Source organism: Myotis myotis, unplaced genomic scaffold (assembly GCF_014108235.1).
Source record: "Myotis myotis isolate mMyoMyo1 unplaced genomic scaffold, mMyoMyo1.p scaffold_m19_p_62, whole genome shotgun sequence".
Taxonomy (NCBI): domain Eukaryota; kingdom Metazoa; phylum Chordata; class Mammalia; order Chiroptera; family Vespertilionidae; genus Myotis; species Myotis myotis.
This window is the reverse complement of record NW_023416371.1, coordinates 446,124-471,512: the sequence shown is the minus strand read 5'-3', so window position 1 is coordinate 471,512 and position 25,389 is coordinate 446,124. Positions and strand designations below refer to the sequence as shown.

At 47.0% G+C, this 25,389-nt stretch overlaps 1 protein-coding gene across 4 annotated transcripts; it reads right to left on the bottom strand.

Moving 5' to 3' along the window:
* On the bottom strand, nt 1-25,389 carry TTL (tubulin tyrosine ligase). Of its 4 annotated transcripts, none has more exons than XM_036315860.1 (7): nt 25,098-25,389; nt 22,508-22,586; nt 15,784-16,016; nt 13,428-13,563; nt 12,023-12,292; nt 5,669-5,812; nt 1-3,397 (listed from the first exon to the last, which is right to left on the bottom strand). In XM_036315860.1, the coding sequence occupies exons 1-7, from the start codon at nt 25,252-25,254 to the stop codon at nt 3,283-3,285; spliced, it is 1,134 nt and encodes a 377-aa protein (XP_036171753.1). In that variant the 5' UTR covers nt 25,255-25,389; the 3' UTR covers nt 1-3,282. The 4 variants fall into 4 exon arrangements, with proteins under 4 accessions (XP_036171753.1, XP_036171754.1, XP_036171755.1 ...); XM_036315861.1 differs by having other exon boundaries at nt 12,023-12,289; XM_036315862.1 differs by lacking the exon at nt 25,098-25,389 and adding an exon at nt 24,900-25,038.

The following is a 25,389-nucleotide window of genomic DNA, read 5'->3' as shown; positions in this document are numbered from 1 at the left end:
TGTTATTACTTCACTTTAATGCTCCAGGCATTTTAAACATTCATGACATCACCTTATTTCAGAAGTCATTTCCTCTTAGGTACAGAATCTGTGTATCACTGAATTTTCTTCACGGCTCCCACATGCTGTGGGGCCACTCAGGGGCCTTGTCTTCTCCAGTAGAGCCCCCGCCCCCGCCCCCCCACATGCACCGCAGCCTGACAACCTCAACAGTTAAACACACTGTAGCTTCACTCCCCTGTGGGTGCTGCGGATCCCGTACCTTCCCAGCACTACCGCTCACTCCAAGCCCGTGAGAAACATCCAAGGCGCTGGGGAACAGCGTGTCCGCGGCAAGTGTGCCCGCACCTGCTCCACTGCACCACACAGACACGGAGGCACTTGAATGTTCTGGGTAAAACTGAGCTCTAAACACCACAGGAGTTACTTGTGAGGAAAGGGGCTTTTCTCTCAATAATTAATGGCCTTAATGCCTATTCAGCAGATTTATAGATTCCTGTCTGTTTACATTCGCTGCCAAGTCTTCACAGACTGTTTCAGTAGATGAAGGCATGTTTGACAAGAAGCAAAGAGAGAACGGCTTAGACGGCACTTGTCGCATGAACACACATGTCAACACCTGGTCATTCTGAAAGAGAGGCCTGTTCTTCCAAAAGGAACCTTTAAAAGCCCTGGGCCCTACGGGATTCCTCTCAGGTAATAAGAATGTGTCTTCCCTTCCTTCTCCAGCAGCGTGGTGCGCACTGCTGCCCGAGGTTCTGATTCAGTCGCCGGGGTGGGGAGAGGGGCACAGTGTGGTTCCAGCACACAGCCAGCACTAGGAGTCTTGGTACGGAAGGCTCCCGAGTCTTCCTAATCTCACTTGTCCTCACTAAAGCCTGTGAGGTAGTCCCGGGTCTGGCAACAATCTCTTCTGTGAGACAAGAAACTAAGGCACAGAGAGGTCACGGCTCATCCAACACTGAGCAACCAATGGCAGGGCCAAGACTGGAGCCGACATCGCCAATGAATAGCGCCTCCCTCCCCAGCAACTGGTGACGCGGACAGGGACACGCACAGGAAGACTGACTGGGCAGCAAGGCAGGACCACCTGCGCCAGGACAGCGTGGAGGGGATGCGACGGTTCCGAGCCAACCACCCCCTGATCAGAAGTAAAGATAAATAGACATGTATTTGAAAACACGTGAGGAATGAGGTATCATTTTCTTTTTAGAGCCTCACTTCCCTCATACATGTGCTACTGAACCAGGTTTCTGAGAAAATCCATCGAGAGCCACAGACTTCCTAACATCTGCATTCTTAGCTCCGGCACTGTAGCCGCTGGAAAGCTCTCAAATATTCCTGTAACTTAGGTCCAAAAGGTCATTACACATCCGTGTTCCCGTGGGACAGCCCCACAAGTCTTCCACGCTTTCCCCATTACCAGCTCGCAGAAGCCAGCACCCCACACTCTCTAAGTGGGCGCACCTGGCCACGCTCTAAGTCCCCAACCCCAACCCAGCAGCCACGCCGGGGGGCCTCCAGGAACGACTTTAACCACTGACAGTTTCACTGTGCTCTGCATGCAAACTTCATGATCTGTCCTCTGAGCAAGCAACCACGGCATTATAGTTCCAATTCCCCATGCAAGCCCACCCAAGCCTCCTCTCCCCCCAGCGTCACACCTTCACATCCTCTGCCCACATGTAAGCTCCCACATCTCATCAAATTTTAGGAACAGTTGCTTTTTCTTCTCTTTTTAACAATGTCTTCCCAAGCTAGCCAGTTTGGCTCAGTGGATAGAGCATCGGCCTGCGAACTGAAGGGACCCGGTTTGATTCTGTTCAAGGGCACATGCCTGGGTCGTGGGCTTGATCCCCAGTGGGGGATGTGCAGGAGGCAGCCAATCAATGATTCTCTCTCATCATTGATGTTTTTCTCTCTCCCTCTCCCTTCCTCTCTGAAATAAGAAGTATTTTTACAAAGTCTTCCTGACTGCAGAACTGCTTTTTTTGTGTGCAAGGAGGACGAGTAATGGAGTACACATACACACGAAGGCAGCACACACCACGTTCCAAGGAGCAGGGGCCTTGCCCATGGGTCTACTGGGATCCTGGCGCTCTAAGAAGGGCCCCTTCACTCAGCTCAGCGAACACACATGGCATCTTGTTCTTCCCACTGCTAGTAACGTGGCCTCCTGAAAAGCCTGCAGAATGCTCCCCGATCCAGCCAGGGAAAACCACACCACCCCTAACAGGACACAACTGTTGACCTACAGGACACTGTGTGAAGCTCTAAAACCTCATCTTTCTCACTTTGGGAGATGCTCCCATTCAGGCAGACAGACACTCACTGAGAGCCTCTCCCCGAGGCAGAGCCTCCTCGCTGGAACACCATCCCCTCCAGCTCCCACAGCAGGTGCTGGGAGAGAAGAAGGAGATGGTGGGAGGGGAGCTCCCTGTGTCAGGGGCAGGGCCACCTGGGGGAGGGGAATTCTACCTTCTCCTGACCCCCAGGAACTTTGCAAAAGTGCATGAATTCTGGTTCAAACAAAGATAACAGACCCATCATATTTCAAGGACACCCAACTACGAAGCAAAGCAAGGCATTGTCTTTTTTCCCTCATGCTTTTTGATGCCTGCAGGCTTGTGGCAAACTTGCTGCTCGGTTTCTAAAGCATGCAGAGAGCAGACTGACAGCAGCGTTTGCTGTATTGGTGCCCAGCCCACATCCACCCCGACCGGAGACTGACCCAGCGCCTTCAGGAACGGGATGAGGACAACGCCCTGCCCTTCCAGGCAGCGCACAGCACGGAACCCAGGGCCGCCCCGCATGCTGGTCCAGAGTCTCACAGGCAGAGTGTCAGGGGGGAAGAGCAGGGACACAGGGCGACCTCCCAAACGCTCCAGCATCAGTCCCCGCGGGACAGAGGTTGCAGCTGGGCACCAAGCTAAGGCACGAGGGCTGCAGCAGACGGAGCGCACGCACAGGTCCAGTGGCCCCGGGAGGAGAGGCGCTGCTTTCAAGGACGGCCTTAGCATAGAAATCTGCTGCTTTCAAGGACGACAACCGAATCCCCGTGTTTTCCCCTTAGAAGAACGTCTTGCTCTCCCCTCAGGGAAATTCGTTGCAGTTTTCAAGTCTGGGTAGCAGTGCAGAGAGCTCCACCCGGAGCCCCTTGGGGGCACCTTCGCTCTCGCACTCCCTCCTCCATCACAGCCTTGCGAGCTGCCTCTTTCTCACTGTGGCTTCGCGTGGAGCCACGGGGCGTCTCTCCTGGAGCAGGACCCCACGCGTCTCTGGTCACAGCCTGATGAACGCGGCCGGCTGGCTCTGCTGCTGCTCGGCGTCGGGGGGCGGGAAGACGCTGGATATGGCTATGTCCACGATGCCCTGGCACAGTTCTGCATAGAGCTTCCTGAAACGTGTTCAAAAGTATGTTACTGAGGAAGTTCACCAACGTGCAAGCGAGAAACCAAAGTTTTTCTCACCAGGATCTGCCCTGGAAATTCCACCCCCTGACCACATTGATACAGCTGGCCTCCGCCGTCCACACAAACACGGCGGGAGGCGCCGTGGGAAGACGACGCGTCTGGAAGGCCTCGCAGGTGCACGGACAGAGAATCCCACTCTGACGTGAGCCGCAGGGAAGACGGCAATTCCAGTAGAGTGGATGGGCCCTCCTGCTGCCTGTGCGGGGGACACGGAGGGCAGGCCTCCCCACGCAAAGCACCCACTCCTTGCGGTTGAGGGGACTTTAGGAAAGACTCCCCATGAGTGTCAGCTGAGCTGAGGCCAGGAGAATGAGTGAGGTCAAAGGATGGGGACAGGGTAGAAAAGAGGATGGAGGAGGGCAAAGATAGGGACAAAGACAATGGAGGAGGGAGGGAGTAGAGGGAGAGAGAGAGTGAGCTGGGTGGGGAGGAGAGGGCAGTGCAATGAAAGGAGAAGCAGGGAGAAGAGAGAGCCAGGGGTTCGGGGAGGTGGATCAGTGCAGGTTGGTGCTGCAGACAAGGCACTGGCCTGGCCACATCGGCCCAGAGGCCACGTCCGGCCTCTGGACTTAATCCAGACCAGCTGTTCTCAACCTGTGGGTCGCGACCCCTTTGGGGGTCGAACGACCCTTTCACAGGGGTCGCCTAAGACCATCCTGCATATCAGATATTTACATTACGATTCATAACAGTAGCAACATTACAGTTATGAAGTAGCAACAAAAATAATTTTATGGTTGGGTCACAACTTTAGGAACTGTATTTAAAGGGCCAGAAGGTTGAGAACCACTGATCCAGACAATGGAAGCACCAAAGCAGAAAAGCTGAGGAGGAAAACTTCAGAATAGCGATGAGGCCCTCCACCCCTGCCTATTCCCTATAGGATGTCTGCCCGCCTCATGGGGCCGCTCATGGGGCTGAGACTATCCCTCAGGACTGCTCTAACGCGGGGTAAAACCAGAAATGTGTGGTCCCGAGAGAAACTCACTTCTGATTATGCTCCGGGCCACCCGGCCTAGGAAAACAGAGGCCTTTATTGTCCTGCTTCCCGATTTCCACCAGGAGAAATTCTCACCATCCGGTTCTCCCCTCCCAAGGCAATGGCGTCCCTGCCGCCACCCTCCCCAGGACCTTCTCCCCGCACCCCATTCCTTCTCACTGCCCTGAGGTTCTATGTCGCAAACCACGCAGCCGCCCGCCTCTAAGGAACAGTGACAGGAGGAGTGTGAGGCCTGATGGTTGTTACTAAAATGGGGGCTTGGCCCATCCCCTGCCCCTGGCCTCTCAGGGTGGCCCAGGTCCCTCGTGGCTTCCAGGCCGCCTTACTGTTAAGCCCCACCCCCAGTCCAGAAGTCCTCCCCTCTCAGAGTCATGCACCTAAACCACAGAACCTATTGATTGTCGATTGAGGACGTGTAACAATATGATTCCCACAGTAATCACTCGGGCAGTGTCTGCCCGTCTCTCTCCTGCAGCGGACCGCCCTGAGCACACTCATCTCTGCGGGACTTCCCGCTGACCCTTCGGAAAATGTTTCTGCAGGATGTGGACATGGAGGAGAAGATGACCGTGGACCTCGGAAGGACAGAGCCTTTAAGGATCGAGTCCCAACGACTCTCCCTCACATGTGTGGCGTCCCCTCCGTCATTCCTCACGGCACGACATGATGCCACCTGCAGCCGCTTCCCCCAAAGGAATGGGAGCTCCCCTACCCACCCAGGGCAGGTTCCGCCCACTGCGCTCTGCCCAGAGCCTGGCAATGAGCAAGGCTCCGCTGGTGCCTGGTGCGTGCCCCTTCCTGAAAGTGCTCCCTCCTCCTGGGCACACGCCACACCTCAGTCCCAGCTCCACTGCATCTCCGTGGTTCTCCGACCACTTGCTGCCCGAGGAGCCCGACCTTCTTGGTCGTCACTGTCTCCGCTCCAGGACCCTGCCCGCTCACCTCCTCCCGCAGTCTCTAGCCGTGTTTGAAACTCTCCCAGCAGCGACCACCCGCCTGAGCAGTCAAACCGCTCCACACACATGGGGAAACGGGAGAGGAAACGCCTCTGCAAAGCCCCTGCCAGCAGGGTCCCCGGGGCCTCCTGTCCTGCCACTTCCTCCCTGACAGCGGCCCAGGGCCACGGAGCGAACAGCCTTGCTGAGACAGGTCCTCCCAGCCTCCACCTGCTACAGCCCCGCAGTGTGAGGCTTACTGAGCACAAGCAGGGGCACCGTTGACCTCGATGAGCCAGACCTTCAGCTCCTCGTCCACCATGAAGTCGAAGCCAAACAGCTGGAAGCTCTGGTAAGGGAGGTGCCGGGTGCTGATGGCAGGCTCCACGCTCAGGAGGCAGCTCCTGCGGGCAGAGGGAGAGCTGGCTGAGAGGGGGCGAGGGCGAAGGGGCAGGAGATGGGCCAGAGGACTGCCCATGAAAGGTGCTGCCATAAAGAGAGGCTTTGGCGTCCTCTCTCCTTTAAAGTTGTCACCGACAGATTATTCAAGACAATGCTACTTACCCAGCAACTTGTGAGAAGACCTGTAACCACGCATGTCTTTACAAATACAGCCTGCTTTCCCAGCTCCGAGCTGTCACCCTGGCCCCGGAAAGGTGGGTCCCTCCCACAGGACGGCTGCTGCCACCTTTTGTTTATAATAAATAAAACACTTTCATGTACGTTTTCCATAGAAAAGAAGTGGACCAATGGTCAACCAGTGAGGGGAGAATTGGCACAAAGACTATTGGCCTCGTTCATTTCTTTTGCTTGTTCCAGTCCTGTTGCCAAACTGTTACTCATTAAAAGATTGAAGAGCTACATATATTGAAACTACATAAATGTTGAAACAGAATAGTTACTAGCATCAACTACTGTTTCCCAAAATTGGAAAAACAGAAAAATGGAATATGCACTAAAAACAAACATTTGAAAAAAAATATGAAGGTTAAAAGTGAATCTCAGAAACATAGTGAATAAGTAAGTGAGGTCAGAGGTCAGGCTGCCGAGGCCAGAATTTTGGTCAATGTTTTAACCTCTTGGAGCCAAGCTTTGATTTCTATAAAGTAGGAGGTAAAATAATACCTCCTCCTGGTGCTGAGATGGGCCGAGGTAATTACATACGGAGCTTACGAATAATAAGCCACTGTCTTCTAATACAGCCATCCCAGAATACGTAGGCCTTTTCTGTTTTATGAAGATCTTCTCTGATTTTCCCCTAACTGAAAGTTGGGGCCAATCCCTATCTATAATAATAAAAGCATAATATGCTAATTAGACTGGTCAGCTGGACGACCTTCCAGATGTCCTTCCAGACGACCTTCCAGATGAAGCCGGGGCTGCGAGGGCCGAGCCCTTTGCAGAATTTCGTGCATTGGGCCTCCAGTCTTAGTAATAAAATATGTTATAATGACTCTAAGATGACCACAGATAGCTGTCCTTATACTCAACCGTACAATTAGAAGGGAAACTATGCAGGCTTTGACCATGAATATTCCAAGATTCAAGAAGCACTATGAATGTGTACAAAGAAAACTATACACTATACACATCTCATAGTAAAATTTATAAAATAAACAAAAGTTAACCTTAAAAACAGAGTAAAAAATCATTAAAAGCAATACTAAGATTTCAACTGACATCTCAGCAGAAAAAATGGAAGCCAGAGATAATGGTGCCACCTTCAGAGTACTAAAGAAATATTAACTTCTGACCTAGAAATCTGTTTCCAGAGCAAATGTCCTTTAAAAATGAAGACAAAATAAATATGCTAATAAAAATGAGTCTAAAATACATGGAGCATTAATGACCATCCATGTACCCACACCTGTACTTTCAGGCCTCCTCCTTGGGCCCCTCCTGCTTTTTCTCCAGAGAAAATCACTATTTTGAATTTTTTGCTTCTTTCTTTATTTTTACCACATATGTACCTTCTTCTAAATAATGTATTTACTAAACTTTGCTTGTTTTTCAGTTTATATGAATAGAATCAATCTGTATGCATCTTGTATACAGCTATTATTTTTTTATTTTTGTGATTGACATTATGTTTGTGTAATTCCAGTGAAAACACCCTTCAGGAATAAGAGAAATAAAGACTTTTTCAGATGATGGAAAATTAAGAGGACTTATCACCAGCAGAACGGCTCTAAAAGAAATGACAATGTCTGAAGGGAAACGATACCAGAGAGAAATCTGGAACCTCGGGACTAAAGGAAAAGAGAAAAAGAAAAGCAAATATATGGGTAAATAAAAATGTTTTTTCTTATTTTATACTTAAATGTGTTTTTTATAGACATTATCCAGTTTGGCCTTATATTTTTTAAAAACCAAACTTGACTATCTGCATAACAAAATGTATATAATGGTTGATACCAAAAATTATAACATTATGTGGTAGAGATTTCAATGTATGTGGATGTAATACACATGGCAACTATAACACAGAGAGGGAGAGTCAAGTGAAGTATAATGTTATGTCTGGATTTTATGTGAAGTGGTGAATTATTAATTCTAAGAAGACTGAAACATGAGATACATATATTTTTTAATCCCTAGAATCACCACTAAAATATAGACAGACAGATAGAGCCAAATATTCAACAGGAAAATTAAAATAGAACTCTAAAAATATTCAAATAATTCTAAAGAGATCAGGAAATGGAGACATGAAAGCAAATAAAAACAAAGAAAGAGGGAACGAATCAACCAAATAATAAAATGGTAGACATAAATCCAACCAAGCCAATCATTGCATTAAATTTAAATGGTGTAAACACACCAATTAAAAGACAGATTATTATACTGGATTCAAAACAAAATAAAAAACAAAAAACCCAACTCTACGTTGTCTACCAGAGTCCAGTTGAATAGAATAGAAGTAAAAGAATGGAAAGAAAATACCACTAATCAAAAGAAAGCTGGAGTGACTGTATTAATAAAAAATCAACTTTAAAATAAGAAATATTACAGAAATAACGACAGATACTACACAATAATAAAGTAATCAATTTTCCCAAAAGAGACAACAATTCTAAATGTATATGCACCTCATAATAGGTCTCCAAACTATATAAAACAAAAACTGGTAAAACTAAAAAGAAACATAGAAAAATCCAAACACTTGGAGACTTTGATTTTTTCTCTCTCAACAATAAACAGTGGGGCAGGAAAACGGCAAGGATATAAAAGACGTGAACAGCACTAGCAGCCACCTTCACCGAAGTCGCATTAATAGAACAAGCCTAAGCAGAGTGAGTAAATGTTATTCTTAGTGCACACGGAACATTCACAAAGATGGAGCATATTCTAGGACACGAAACTAACACATTTTAAAGACACAAAACCATACAAACTATATTCTCCGATGACAATGGGATTATAGTAGAAATCAGTAACAGAAAGATATCTGGAAAAATCCCCTTATATTTGGAAAGTAAGCCAAAGTTTCTAATAACACGTGAGTCAAATATGAAGTTACAAGAGAAACTAGAAATTATTTTAATAAAATGAAAAAAACACACAACATAGCAAAATCTGAGGTATGGCTAATGAGTACTTCGAGGGAAACTGATAGCATTAAATGCTTATATTTTAATTTTTATTATTTTTAATAAAGCATATCTTTATTGATTTCAGAGAGGAAAGAAGAGAGATAGAAAGATCAATGATGAGAGAGAATCATTGATTGGCTTTCTCCTGCATGCCTACTACTGGGGATCAAGCATGCCACCTGGGCATGTGCCCTTGACTAGAACTGAACCTGGGACCCTTCTGTCCGCAGGCCGACTCTCAATCCGCTGAGTGGATATAACTAAAAAGATACCAGCTAGGGCAAATGCTTATATTTTTAAAAAATGAAGTCTCTCAAATCAATGATCTAACCTTTCACAAAGAAACTAGAAAAAAATTAAATACCTCCCAAAAGCAGAAGGAAATAATAAATAGCACAAATCAAAGAAAACAAAACCAGAAACAATGGAGATACTCAGTCAAGCAAAAAACTGACTTTTTGAGAAGATTAATAAAACTGATAAGCCTTTAGCCAATCCAATGAATCCAAGAATTAGAGAGAGAAGATATAAACTACCAATATAAGGAATGAAAGCAGTGATATCATTAGAGATCCCACAAATATTAAAAGAATAATAAAGAAATATTACTGAAGATGGCGGCATAGGTAAACACCGGAAATTGCTGCCTCTCACAACCACTTCAAAAATACAACTAAAAGACAAAACAGACATCATCCAGAACCACAGGAAGGCTGGCTGAGTGGAAATTCTACAACTAGAAGGAAAGAGAAAAGCACACTGAGACTCAGAGGAGGTGCGGAAGTAAAGTGCAGAGGTACAGAGGCGCACGCGGAAAGGGCTGGCAACTGAGGACGCGGCTGTCTTTTTCAATCAGGAGGGAGTCTCAAGCTCCCGACTGCTCTGAATTCCAGTTCCGGGCGAGTCTCTGGGGACCCAGACTCATACGGGAGAAACTGGACTGTCTGGCATCAGTCGGAACTCGAGGGCGGCTTTCTCTCAGAGGTGCTTGCAGTGATTACTGGGACACTGAGAAGCGGGGCCTCTTAGGGCAGGACTGAGGAGAAGCCAAAGCTGCTTGCTCTGTCCTGTTGATCCCCTGAGACCCCATCCCACCCAAACTGTGCGCAGAGGCTTTTGCATATGAAAGGCCTGGCCCTTTGCAATCTGAAAATTACCTAACAAACTGCAGCTGGGTCAGAGAGACCCAGAACATCCAAAAGAAGGACCAAGGCCCCATAGCAGCTTGCACTGCTTCACAGCTGGGCTCCTGCTGGGTAGCCTCAGGCAGAGGCTAAATTAGCACCTCCTTAGAGATCCAAGAGCCAGTGTACCCAGTGGTCAGAGTGGGACCATCCAGATTACAACTCCTCAGATCCATAAGGGACACACTCAGGGGGCAGACTCAGTGAGCACCAAAGCCCCACTGAAGCAAGTCTTGCCCCTAAGGGTGTCTCCAGCACAGAAGTAGTCCCACTGTAGACACAGCTGATTCTCACAGCCAATTGGCCTGGAGATCAATTCCTCCCAGTGATACCTACAACAATCAAGGCTTAACTACAACAAGACTGTGCACAAAGCCCACAAAGGGGTGAACCAAGAGTGTCCACCTCAGGCAATTGGGGAGGCTGAGCCACTGGGCCCTATAGGACACCTAGCACAGAAAGCCACTCTATCAACACAGGGAAGCATAAAAAATGCGGAGACAAAGAAACAGGTCACAAATGACAGAAATGGAGGAAAGCAAACGACTGGATATAGAGTTCAAAACCACACTTTTAAGGTTTTTCAAGAATTTTCTAGAAACCACTGATAAACTTATTGAGACCCTCAAGAAATCTAGTAAGACCCTTGAGGTTATGAAAAAGGACCAACTAGAAATTAAGCATACACTGATTGAAATAAAGAATATTATACAGAGTTCCAACAGCAGACTAGAGGATCACAAGTATCAAGTCAAAGATTTGAAATACAAAGAAGCAAAAAACACCCAACCGGAAAAGCAAAAAGAAAAAAGAATCCAAAAATATGAAGATGGTGTAAGGAGCCTCTGGGACAACTTCAAGCGTACCAACATCTGAATTATAGGGGTGCCAGAAGAAGAGAGAGGGCAAGATATTGAAAACCTATTTGAAGAAATAATGACAGAAAACTTCCCCTACCTGATGAAAGAAATAGACTTACAAGTCCAGGAAGCGCAGAGAACCCCAAACAAAAGGAATCCAAAGAGAACCACACCAAGACACATCATAATTAAAATGCCAAAGGCAAAAGACAAAGAGAATCTTAAAAGCAGCAAGAGAAAAACAGTCTGTTACCTACAAGGGAGTATCCATACGACTGTCAGCTGATTTCTCAACAGAAATTTTGCAGGCCAGAAGGGAGTGGCAAGAAATATTCAAAGTGATGAATAGCAAGAACCTACAACCAAGATTACTTTATCCAGCAAAGCTATCATTCAGAATTGAAGGTCAGATAAAGAGCTTCACAGATAAGAAAAAGCTAAAAGAGTTCATCACCACCAAACCAGTATTATATGAAATGCTGAAAGGTATCCTTTAAAAAGAGGAAGAAGAAGAAAAAGGTAAAGATACAAATTATGAACAACAAATACACATCTATCAATAAGTGAATCTAAAAATCAAGTGAATAAATAATCTGATGAATGGAATAAACTGGTGAATATAATAGAATCAGGGGCATAGAAAGGGAGTGGACTGACTATTCTTCAGGGGGAAAGGGGTGTGGGGGATGCGGGAAGAGACTGGACAAAAATTGTGCACCTATGGATGAGGACGGGGGAGGGCGGGGGGGTTAAGGGCAGAGGGTGGGGTGGGAACCGGGTGGAGGGGAGCTATGGGGGGAAAAAAGAGGAACAACTGTAATAATCTGAACAATAAAGATTTAATTTAAAAAAAAGAAATATTACCAAAAAATTTTTGTCTTTAAATTAGACAACTTAAATGGAATAATTCCTTGAAAGGCACAAACTCCCAAAGCTTCTCCAAGACACATATAACTAAAAAGATACAATTATGTTACCTTATGATATGTTTGATTTGTACTAAGATAGCATTCTCCAGGGTAATGTTCAAAGCACTGCTCAGGTACTGATTGAACTCTTCAAAGAACATTTCATTCCCTTCTTCATACTTCCCGTAGTTCTTTGAATATTCCTTTTGAATGCAGTGATTGGTCAAGTGGCAGGTTTTGTCTTGAAAATTATCAACATGATACGGTTCTGACGCAGTCCGCAGCACGCCCTCTCGATAGAGGTAGATATTGTACTGGTGATCCACCAAGACCCAGCTTCTGCAAGTCAACAAAAACAGTTACTCACGTCCTCCAAAGTTCCTTCACATCAGGTGTCTCTATCATCCCCTGGTTTTCTTGGCGGGAAGTAGAGGAAGAAGGTAGGTTCTAAATTATGCAGGCAGGCCACAACAAGTAGCTGAGACAGTGGGCTAGCACTGTAATGATCAAACCAAACATGTCACCACCAATGACAAGGGGACTCTGATCCATTCAAGAGCCAGCATTTTAAAGAGATTTGATGGGCTTGCTTCAAAGGTTAATCTACGAAACCTCCATCTGCCATGTTTGGTCATTTTAAATAATTTTAAGAGGAAGATTGTCATCCTAAAGCTGACCTGACATAAAGGCAGCTGAGACCAAGTCCTTTCTGAAGAGCCAACAGCCAGGCCACAAGCAGGCTGGGTGGAGGGTCATGCAGGTGTAGAAAGCCCCTCACCTCTTCTTGCCAGGCTCTTTGCTCAGAAAATAAAGTCCACAAACCTGAGATGTGTTCATGAAATCCTCAAAAAGTAGGACATAAATAAGGTCAGGACATATTATTTGTCTGGGTCACATGATCTGTTGTGTCTGAATTACATGTTCCGTGTACCTCTCTCCCATTGTAAGGCCCATTTATGTGTGTATGTATGCATGTATGTATGTATGTATTATTTTTTAATCCTCACCTGGGGACATGTTTATTGATTTTAGAGAGAGGAAGGGAGAGAGAGAAAAAGAGAAACATCAATGTGAGAGGGAAACATCAATTGGTACCCCAACCAGGGATGGAACCTGCAACCTAGGCATGTGCCCTGACCGGGAATTGAACCCTCAGCCTTTCAGTGTAAGGGAGGACGCTCCAACCAACTGAGCCACACCAGGTGCAAGGCCCATATGTTTATGCCCTTCCCTTTGGATCCACAAGTCATTTTCATTAAAAAAAAAAAAAAGGTAAACGAACAAACAAAAAACCCCCATAATCTTAGTAACATATTTTTAGAAAGAAAAATATTGAAGGAAAAATAGAGAATTAGATACAGAAGCTCAGTTCCATTCGGCTGTGCTCAGTGTTGGTAACGTATTAAACACAGTCAAACACTTCCTCACATTGCACCTCACCCTCCTCCCTCACATCACTGCATGGACGCATTACCTAATGTCGAACTTGCGATGCCCCGGCTCCAGCAGCAGAGGGCGCTCGAGGTATTTCTGGATCACGTGCACCTGGCCCTGGTTGTCTATGAAATCCAGAAGTTCGGCAGCGTCCGAGGAGATGAGGATGCCTTCACCTGACCAGTAGAATTAAAACGAAAATTAGTGCAGTCCGTCCCAAGAGGAACCGCTCCCTGCAAAGCCCGGGAGGAAACACCGACAGTCGGCCTACTCACTCTCCTTTCTCCACCCTTCCCTGGTCCAATCTCTCACACTCTCCCCTCCGCCCACCAAAGCACCAGGGCCATTCAATTTTTCCTCCATACAGGGTTGTAAACACTGTCTTGGCCAGCTGCGACCATGAAGTTTCATTTCTAAAGACACTGTAAAGGTCTAGGCGCCCTAAATAAACGCCGTTCTCCTGTGGATCACGGCCTGCTGTGATAAAAGACGCTGTACTGCCTGTGACCACGTCTAACACCCTATCTTATGGAAACACCAGGAAGGTTAGGGCATAGATACAAAAGTGCAAGTGGATCCCCTGCAGTTTGGTAACAGAAAAAAACTGGCTACATTCAAAGTGTCCATCAACATTACATAAATGATACAATATCCTTTTTAACAGCCTCCCTGATATAATTTACCTGCCATAAAACCCACCCTTTTACAGAGTGCAATTCAATGGTTTTTAGTATATTCCAGTAATTATCATTACAACCTTATTTTAGAACATTTTCATCACCTCCTGAAAACTCTACATCCATCAGCAGTCCTCCATTCCTTCCTCACCCCAGCCCCTGATAAACACTAACCTACTATAGATTTGCCTGTTCGAGATGCTTCATATAAATGGAATCATCCAGTATGGAGCCTTTTTTTTGTGTCTGGCTTTTTAAAATTGAGCATCATGTTTTATTTTTTAATATATATTTTATTGATTTCAGAGAGGAAGGGAGAGGGAAAGGGAGACAGAAACATCAACGATAAGAGAGAATCATTGATCGGCTGCCTTCTGCATGCCCCCCTCCCCCCATTGGAGATTGAGCCCACAACCCAGGCAGAGCATCATGTTTTTAAGGTTCATCCATGTGGTAGCATGTGGCAGTGTTTCATTCCTCTCTATGACAGAATAACATTCCATTGTATGGATATATCACATTTTGCTCATTCATTCACCAATCGATGGATATCTGAGTTGTTTCTACTGTTGTTTGGCCCTTACGAATAATGCTGCTAGGAAAATCTGCAAAGAAGTTTTGTGTGGACATATATTTTCAATTCTCTGGGGAATATACCTAGGAGTGGAATAATATAGTAATTTTATGTTTAACTTTTTAGAAACTACCAAACTGCTTTTCAAAATTGGTGTACCATTTTACATTCCCCCAATATATGAGAGTTCCAATTTTTTCACATTTTTACCAACACTTGCTATCATCTGTCTTCATAATTATAGCCAGTTTAGTGGGTGTGAAGTGGTATCTCATTGTGGTTTGATTTGCATTTTCTTAATGCTTAATAATGTCAAGCATGTTTTCATGTACTTACTCTTATCTGTATGTCTTCTTTGGAGAAATTTCTATTTAGATTCTTTGCTCACTTCTTAATTGGGTTATTTGTCTTTTTATTATTGCGTTATATGAGTTCTTTATACATTCTGGATGCAGACGCCTCATAAGAGACATGATTTGCAAGTATCTTTGTCCATTCTAAACAGTTTCATTATTGCATGGACCCCTCAATTTTCTCTTCTAGAACCACAACTGCTTCCCTCCCCATAGCACCCTCCAGACAACCACTAATCTGGTCTCCATTTCTATAGCTTTGTCATTCCAGAAATGTTATATAAATAGAATTATACACTATGCGACCTTTGGGAATCAGTGTTGCTTTTTTCACACAGCATAATTCCCTGCAGATTCAACCAAGTTGCTGATTTCAGCAATAGATCATTCCCTTCTATTGCCGAGTAGTATCCTGTGAGGTCGATTCACCAGAGTTTGCTTAATTCTTCACCTGTTGAAGGAATCTGAGTTGCTTCCAGTTGGGGCTATTATGAATAAAGCTTCTGTGAACCATCACATACAGGGTTTACGTGGCCATGTTTTCTTTTCTCTGGGACAAATGCCCAAGAGTGTGCAAGTGGATCTGGAGCTCACAGGAAAGGACCTAGCTGCAGAGTACCTGTGTGGAGATGGACATGCAGAAGTCTCCAGCGCATAGATCAATGTTTAAGGATATGTAACTAACTGTGCTCTCTACCCTCAGGGTTCAGATGAGAAGAGTCACTCATCCACATACATCGCGTACGACTGCACAGAGCCCTGGGAACCTAAGGGACGGCAATGCCAACTCACCTTTGGCACCGGAGGATGACTTTGCAATCCAAACATTGCCCTCTCCGTCCTCCTTCTTTTTGTTATAAGAAGCCAGGAAGAATTCCCTTTCGTCCGTCCTTGAGCTAGGGATCGGTGGGTGGATTCCGTTCTGCGCAGGAGCAGCCGGGGTCTTGAGGTTAGTGGGGTAGATCACATACGACTCGGGGAACCATGTGCAGGACTCGGCCAGCTCTGGGCTCGTCTTGATTAGCCTGGCAGACGACAGAGGGTCAGTCATCGGTCGCTCTCTTCAGAAAAGCCAGTGCTACCTCCAGAGCTCGTCAAGGAGGCAGCGTGTAACCAGGGCCTGGGAGCTGGTCTCCTTGTCCCAGTCTTTGCTCTTCCCGCCCTGGACCAATCTGTAATGCCTTACAGATTGCACACAGCTATCCATGCAAACTTAAAGGCATGTGTTGGCTGGGTCAAAAAGGGACCCAATGTCCAGAACCTCAGCTCTTTTTAAAATGTATCTCCAGCCCTAGCTGGTTTGGCTCAATGAGTAGAGCATTGGCCTGCGGACTGAAGGGTCCCGGGTTCAATTCCGGTCAAGGGCACATGCTGGGGTTGTGGGCTCGATCCTCAGTGGGGGGCATGCAGGAGGCAACCAATCAATGATTCTCTCTCATCATTGATGTTTCTATCTCTCTCCCCTCTCCCTCCCTCTCTGAAATATATATATCTTTTCATAGTAAAACCCTAATATGTAAACCAATATAGTAAAACCCTAATATGCAAATCAACTGAACGGCAGAACAACCAGCAGAACGACCAGTCGCTATGACATGTACTGACCACCAGGGGGCAGACGCTCAACGCAAGAGCTGCCCCCTGGTGGTCAGTGTGCTCCCACAGGGGAGCACCACTCACCAGAAGCCAGGCTCACAGCTGGTGAGCGCAGCAGCCGTGGCAGGAGCCTCTCCTGCCTCTGCTGCAGGTAGGCGGTAAGGAGCAAGGGGTCCTGGACTGCGAGAGCCCCAGACTAAAAGAAGGATGTCTGACTGCTGGCTTAGGCAGGGGGAATCGGGCCTAAGCCGGCAGGAGGACATCCCCCAAGGGGTCCCAGATTGCGAGAGGGCACAGGCCAGGCTGAGGGACCACCCCCCACCCCGGTGCACAAATTTCATACACCAGGCCTCTAGAGTGTGTGTGTGTGTGTGTGTGTGTGTGTGTGTGTGTGTGTGTGTGTGTGTATCATCTCCAAGGAAGCTTAACTTGAAATAATCCTGAGCCAACACATTCCTGGCTTCAAGACAGACTAAAGGAGGAATCTTTCTAAAGGGACACTGGACGCCAGTGGTCATAACTAAATGTACCTCCTGCCCCCAAATAACATGACACAACAGAAGATAAAGTCAGGCTCTGGGCGAGGCACTTAATAAACAGCAGGGCTTGCGAAGGGCTTCCCACCACATCTACTCTCCAGTCGGTCCCTTGAGGGGGAGGCACCAGCATCCCAGTTCATAGATCAGACACTGGGCCACACAAAAGTGAGTACATTTCCCATCATCACTCAGGTCGTAAGACACAGGCACAATGCAAGTCCCTAACTCCCAAGTCCTAACTCTGCCTGGCCCTCCCTCCCCAGGGTCAGAGCCAGCCAAGAGCCAATCACGGGCCTTCCCTAAGCTGGGCTCATCCTCTGCAGAACTGCGAAAATTAAGCTTCTGTTAAATTCACCCGCAAAACCCAGTCTGTGCGCAAATGGCAGAAATAATGAAAGAAAATTTAAAACTGAGATTTAAAATAAAGTTATTTTAAAGTTGAAGACAACAGGATTTGAGTTACTTAAACTTAAAGGGACAAATGCATTTCTAACTCACTGAAAGTTCAACTCTCTCTGCACTGTCCAATAGGGTGGCCACTAGCCACATGTGGCTTCTGAACCCTAGAAATGTGGCCAGGGTGACACATTTCAAGTGCTCAGAGGAACCAAATTTTACATTTAGCTTAGTTTTTAACTTAAAACCTAAGGCCTTGCAAAACGTTTGTCCATTAAGCACAACTTCATTGTTTCGGCAGGAGGACATTTCCCTTTAGCCACTGCAGGGCCTGACGTGCTGCGTCGCGGCGCGCGCTGCCAGGAGCACTGCTGCATCACCACAAACACACCACTGTTCCTCTCGGGGACAATGGGCTGACTCGGTCCACGGGGGCTCTTTCCAGGCGATAATGAGACACTGCGATGTGTTTATTACGCAGACAGCATGAGTTACAGGGACAGCTAGAGAAATCATAATTGGCAACTAAAGTAAAATTTGTCTAGCTAAAAAAATAAATACGGACAATTTTAAAATTTAAAATAAAGGTAAACTTCAGATGCAACAGAACTGAACAGAGACACAGAAGCTAGAACTACAACCAGAACAGTAAGGGCGGGGGGGGGAGGGAGGGGCGGGGAAGAAAGCAGTTGCAGAAGGTATGACACAAATTTTACAACGAATGACAAACAATTGCAATTTGTTGTGGCAGAGTGTACATGAGACATTTTTAGCAAATACATAATGAAGTTGATCTTCCTCTCAACAGTCAAAAAGAATCAATGAAATTAGTGGCTGAAATTCAAATTAAATATTCAACAAAACAATGGAAACAAATGTTTAATAGGATCTGTGCTTGTAGCTTCGGTCAGCTATAAAATGACTTGGATTCTACACAAAAAAGAAAAGCACTTTAGATAAAAATGTGGTAATAGAAATTATCTTGAGGAAATAAGACTAAAAAACATATTTTACAGAAAGTGAACAATTTTTAGTTAAGCCAGTTAAGTAACTGCCTACAGAGTATAAAACATTTTTAACAATAAAGATTTATTCAAAACTTGAAAATTAAAAAAAAAATTTTTAAATAAGTGGTGTGACATAAAAGACTGCCTAATTAACACTTTGGGTCTGTTCCCTCAAAGGATTTACAAATATATGAGAAAACATTGTCAAATTGAAGCCTAAAAATATCAAGCTCGCCGTGTGGCTCATTTTTCATCACTTACATCTGTCAAAGGCGAGTTCCACCTACAAGCAAAAAACCCGTGTCTGTCACGACAGACATGCTCCAGCTGGGTTGAGTTAAAATTTGGATTTACTGGGATTTTAAGATTGATATTTCCCATATTACTGCATCCTACTGTCTGATACATGTTGGAAACATCTGCACTCAGTTTTCCGAAGCCCACTCCCTGGAAGGTATCATGGATACAACTCCGACACTGTTTCAGTATGTGCTTGCCAACGCTACCATGACTCACCAGTAGAGACCTGTCGCACGAAACAGAAGGCGGTGTTTAATGATGTTGTGTTCTTTGCCAAGGATAGTCAGAGGAAAGAGTTTTCTAAAGACTTAGTGTACAGTTAAAACACTAAGTAAAAGGAATTTCTTGAAATAAAAGGAAAGCTTGCTAAATCATTTTTTAAAAATATATTTTTATTGATTTCAGAGAGGAAGGTGGGGAGAGAGAGAGAAACATCAATGGTGAGAGAGAATCATTGATTGGTTGCCTCCTGCACGCCCCCTACTGGGGATCAAGCCTGCAACCCAGGCATGTGCCCTTGACTGGAATCGAACCCAGGACCCTTCAGTCTGCAGGCCGATGCTCTCTCCATTGAGCCAAACTGACTAGGGCTAAATCATTATTTTCAATATTTCACTATTTCACCCAATAACCAAAAGATTAAAAATGGCAGTGTGATTCTCACACTGCTACAAACAAGCTAATTTTAAAGTTCAAAAGAAGGGAAAAGAAAACTTTATTTATGACCCAGCCAAATAAGTATGAGAATTTATGTTGGGACTTTAGAATACAAGTCAAAAATAATGGTTTTACATATTTTTATAACATGACTTCATATGCAGAAGATTTTTAATTGTAACAGACAGCAAAGTAGCTGCAAAACTAAGGGAAATTTTGAAAAACATTTGGTTGAAGTTAATACATTTAGAGTTCTTTTCAATTTATTCAGTACTCTTTTGAATTTGATGGTATACTACTGAGTTAACACAAAAGTTGGTGAATTTATTTAACTTGGACATAGTTTTGAAAATATACCTTTGTTTTAAACCCAAGTTAGTTCTTCTAATAAAATGACCCTGTTTTGTCATTGTGCATGCATATTAAAGAAAAATGTTTACTTGGTATCTGATTCAGTTATTGAAAAATTTTTACATAGGTGGAGCAAATTGGGTCCATAAATCTTTTTTTAAGCATAAATTTTTATGAAATCTAAATACAGAACAAGGGGTTTGCAATAAAAATTTAGTGCCTGAATTAAGATGTGCTGGGAATGTAAAATACACACTAGATTTTGAAGACTCGGTATAAAAACAAAATCTGAAATACATCACTTGTTTTTTTCTATTAATTACATATCAGAATGAAATTTTGGATTCTTTAATTAAATAAAATATATGATTAAGATAAATTGCACCTGTTTCTTTGTACTAGTTTTAACGTGGCTACTAGGAAATTTGAAGTCACACGTGGCTAGCATTCTATTGGGGTTGGACAGTGCTGGCCCACAGGGTCACTTTCATTTCCTGTAGAAAACCAAGACCAGTTTCTGCAGGAAGTTCTTTGCATTTGTCCCATTTCCTCACAAACCCATTTGGAAAGAAATCATGCCTGGAGGCTTATTTACATCTCCAGGGGAGAAATGCTCACAAGAGGGAAAGAGAGTCCAAAACCTGAGCCAGAAGAAAAGCCCCTCAGGGCTCTGAGTCTATGGCCTTGGGCCGCGATGAATTTCTGACACTCCCTGTCGTGATGTAGGAAGGTGCCTGCAGTCCAGGGCCCAGGGCAGGATCCTAGTGGAAACCCTCCGGGGGCTGCCCTGTGGCACTGCCCCTGGTCCTCTGGGTACAGGCTGGCATCATCCTGGCTCAGCTGCGACGGCCCTGCACAATCCAGCTGTCCTCTGTGAGCTTCGATCCAAGATGCCTTTTTGTTTTTTTTAAACTCTCCGAGCCCTTTCAAGCCCTTTCAAAATCATGGGAAAGAGACAAAATGATAAAGGGAACCATCACCTCCTGGAATGACTACAGTCCCGAGAGAATAAAGGACACTTGTGGAGATGAGGGCAACCCCAGTCTGCATAAGTCAAGATGTCACAGACTGTCGCATGCCACCAGGGGCAAAGAGCAGGTGTGATCACCATCAGCCCCATTTTACAGATGGGGCGCTGGGCGTCAGCCTGGCGCTGTCCAAGGTCCCAGAGAATAGACACCTACTCACACCTGGTCGTGCGGTCCTGTACTTCTCACTCCACCTCAGTATAGTTGCTGAATATGCAAATACCCAGAATAGTTTCCTACAGCATCCTCTGTTCTCACTCATAAAAGCAAAATTCTACCTTTATCTTTATAGGAAAAAATTATAGTAGAAAAAGTACTAAATAAACATTTTATATTAATTTCTAAAGGGATAATCTGGACAATCATGTCTCACTTCTAGTTCTAGTTAAAGAATCTTTTGCATCTAATATGTAATAAATGTGTAATCAGAAGACTTCAGCTCTAGCCAGTTTGGCTCAGTGGATAGAGCATCGGCCTGTGGGCTGAAGGGTTTTGGGTTTGATTCCGATCAAAGGCTCATGCCTGGGTTGCAGGCTCGATTCCCAGTAGAGGGCATGCAGGAGGTAGCCGATCAATGATTCTCTCTCCTCATTGATGTTTCTCTCTCTCCCTCTCCCTTCCTCTCTGAAATCAATTAAAAAATATTAAAAAAAAAAAAAAAAAGAAGAAGACTTCAGAAAGCGTGTCTCCCTTAGGAGTAGCCAACAAATCAGGAAGACTCTTCACTGAGAGAAGTGGATACTAAGTCACTGGGGCCAGTGAGTCTGAACAAAAAGGGAGCATATTCCTATGAAGACTGCACCTTTATTTTTAAAAATATATATTTTTATTTATTTTGGGGCAGGCATTATTCAAAGTTTTTACATACATTAACTCAATCCAGACAGCAACCCCAGGCAGTTCCTATTATTGTCCCTAATTTACAGAGAAGGAAACTGAGGCACAGAGCCAAATGCTCCCTATAAATCCCTGTGCCCCACACTTTACACACATCACCTTTATTCATCCTCACAACTGCCTAGGAGGGACATAGTGGGACTTAGAGGGATGAGGACATTTGCCTCAACTAATCAGTGGGAAAGCTGGGATCACAAGATCAGCAGATAATATCACTTCCTCTACCTTAAGATACTGTTCTTATGACACCTGACAGACCCAACTTCGCCAAGAGGGGCGGTGCAGCAGATGCAGTTACGCCCTCCAGGTGTCCTTCCTAAGGGGACCCTGGCTCCCGTGACAGCAGCTGCCAAGGTCGTGTGCATGCCCCTTCTCCAGGGACAGGCTGTGCCCAGAAATGCCCCACTTCTGCCTACAGCCAATGGCTGACCGATGCTGGAGTACAAAATACATCCCAATCCATCACTTATACCATAAACCCACCCCAGGATCTGCTTTTGGGAGCCTCACCTCAGAGACAAACAGACAGACAGACAGACAGACAGACAGGCTCTGTCAAGTGCTAGATGGCAGAATTCTGGGTTGCAATCCAAGTAGCTTAGAGGAAGCTCCAGAACGGGTATGTGTTGGCTTTTTAAATACAAGTATTTTGCCCTTTAAAAATAACCCCACATTTCTTCCTTAAGTGCTTTGTGATGAAAGCGAACATTTACTTAAAAAAATCAAGGTTTTAAGGAACACTTACTTCACTAAAGAAGCTTTGCGACACAGTTTGTCCGCCCCCCGGTAGTAGTTCACCAACTGCACCAGCCCAGGCTCGTGACCTGTGAAGGAAAGGGAGGCTCAGAGGGGTCCAGGCCCGGGAGGCACCCGGCTCAGGAGAGGGAACAGCTGTGTCACGCCCAGCGTGTTCTCCCTTCCAGGACTGGGGGTTGGACAGGAACAATTCTGCTGCCCGGCATCGGCACTGCCCTGCCTCAGCATCCCACTGGCCCTCTCAGCCTCCCGTGGGGGAGATTATAATATCAATATCCCAGAGCTGCCCAAGACCACTGCCGCCTGTTTGTCCTTCTATTTCCCCTCTCCCGATCCCCTCCCTGGCTTAACACACGGACTGGTAAGTTATCTCCATACAGAAGGACGGCAGCGGAGTCACACTCCTGACCTCCCAGCCTTCTCCCCATAGCCATCAGGGGTGGCAGCAGAATGGACGCTCCTGCCTCCAGCGCACCTGCTTTTTCGGGCTCCTAAGAAAACCACCAGAAGGCGGGGTGCGGGGGGTGGGGGGGCGGGCGGCAGTGGGAAGGCCACATCCACAAACTCTAAAGCCTGAGGACTCTCCTCTGTACATCACCCAACAGGGAAACACATTTTCAATAGATTTTATGGCAAGTCCCCTCCTCCCTCAATTAGAGCAGAAAGGATACAAATAAAAACAAAAGCCTTGGTTTAGTTTAAAAATCCTAACCAAATGCACTGAATTTCCAGCAACAAAAACAAAAGTAAAACCGAAGAAAGGGAGTCTGAGCTGATGCTGCCAGAGGTATGAATAATTGATCTGAGAACAGTAGACAACTGAATACAGTTTCTGGCACTGCCTGGCTGTCACCAGCTCCCTGATCACACCTGGGCTGCTTCCCCTCTCACCCCGTGGCCCAGGCATCTTGAGCCTTTACCTGATTTTTCCTTAGGGTTTGTGTGGTGCACTTTAAGCAAAAGGAAAATATGCCTACAGTGAAGGCATAAAGCATTTTGGTTGTGGGATGCTGCTTCCTTTTCCACCAACGCCAGACGTTTCCTGCTCACCTGCCGACCTGGTGGGCCTGCTGGGTGGTTTCTGCTCCTTCACCCTAGACCCAAGCACCACAGCAGGGCCATCGCCCGCTTCAGCCCCAGCAGATCCAGGTGTGTTTTTAACGCTAGGATCCCAGCTAAGCCCTGACAGCAGGCACCGCGGACAGGAAGGAAGTGGGGCAGGCGGGGAAGTGGACGGCGCAAGGAGGAAATGAGCATTCCCGACTGTAAGCAGTTTCTTCTCCTTCCAGGGGAGGTTTACCCTGTGCAGGGGCTTCTGGGGGAGACAGTTCATCTCCAGGCAAATTCCCATATTCCAAGATTTCTGGGGGTTAGAACCAACCCTTCCCTGCATCAAAAACTTGTATAGTCATTAAAAAGTGGGGGTGGGGGTGAGGGTGGGGGAAATAAACAAAGAAGTGGCTCATGGTCCATTCCAAAGAAAGAAACTTCAGTCCAGGCTGTGCTGCCACACCCTTCATTCCCGGAGCCACAGGCTGCACAGGGTCCCATGCCTCCGGCAGCCAGCTGGTCCCTGAAGGCCCGATGCAACCTCCCCATCCTGACCACACCTATTTCTAGAAACTGCTTCCTCTCATGGACACAAAATATGCTCTGCCTGGTTCCCTCCAAAGCAGAGATGGCTTGTCTTCATTCTCCAGTCTCTGCGTGGGTCTCTGGCCTATGATCTGGCCCCCACCCCACCCCCCAGGGGATTTTGGCAGGGAGCGTGGCTGCCAGGGCAGCGGCTGGAATTCCTGGTGACTGCGCATGGAGGAGAGGCCGTGAGGCTACACGCAGGTCAGTGGGATGGGAGCTGAAGTCCCTGCACAACTTCTGGATGACGTCATCTAAAGAGGAGGGGGGTGGTCCACGCCCCCCGCCCCCTCCGCAGCCGGCAAAGTGCACCTGGTGGTGCCAAGCCAGCTCCGACCGTGTGCATGAAGCAGGGCAGAGGGAGAACCCGGCCGTGTAAAGCCTGCGTGCAACGCCCGCTGTGACCCACACTTGTGAGCACGCGTTCTTTGGTGAAGCTAAAGGACCGGCTGAAATCACAGGTCTCGCCCCTCCCTGGCTCCCTTCCGAAGCTCCTGCTTTGGGAGTTCAGGTCTTTCCCCAGTCCCCTGGCGGGTCATCTGAGCCCCGGGGAGCGGAATCCTTGGGGTGGTCACCGCGCACAGTGCCCCTCCCACGCCCTCAGGCCGGAGCAATTCCCAGCAGATGTCACCGGCTCCGAGGAGCTCCCGCCCCGCGCTCAGCCCGCATCAGGCGTGGGGATGAGAAGAGGGGGCGCGCGGCCCGGGATAGGGGGGCGTCTGGCGGGAGATGGGCGGGGGTCCCACCTGACGAGGGATGTGCAGGACGGGCCATTGTCAGGGGGCCGCGCGGGGGCTCTCAGGAAGGATGGTGCAGACCCGCAGGGTCCGCGTCTCCTCTGCCGGGTGAGAGACGGGGGAGATCTGTGGCCTCAACACAAAAGCGCCGGCTCCAGCGGGCCGGCCGGGGCGGGGCGGGGGCGCGGGGGGCGCGGGGACGCTCACCCAGTCTCCCGAAGGGCAGCCGGTTCCGCTCGCCCAGCATCAGATTGAACCTGGGGTTGTCCCGCCGCAGCCTCTTCCAGTGGCCGGAGGCGACCAGCAGCCGGGAGACCTCGGCGTAGACGCTGCTGTTCTCGTCGCGAACCACGAAGGTGAACATGGCGAGGCCGCCGGCGCAGGGCACGGGGACCAGCGGCTCCGCGTGGAACCCGCCGCACCGAGCCCAGGCCCGGGTCTCCGCGTCCACGCCCGGCACCAGGGTCCCCGCCCCGCGCGCAGGCCCCGGCGCCGCAGC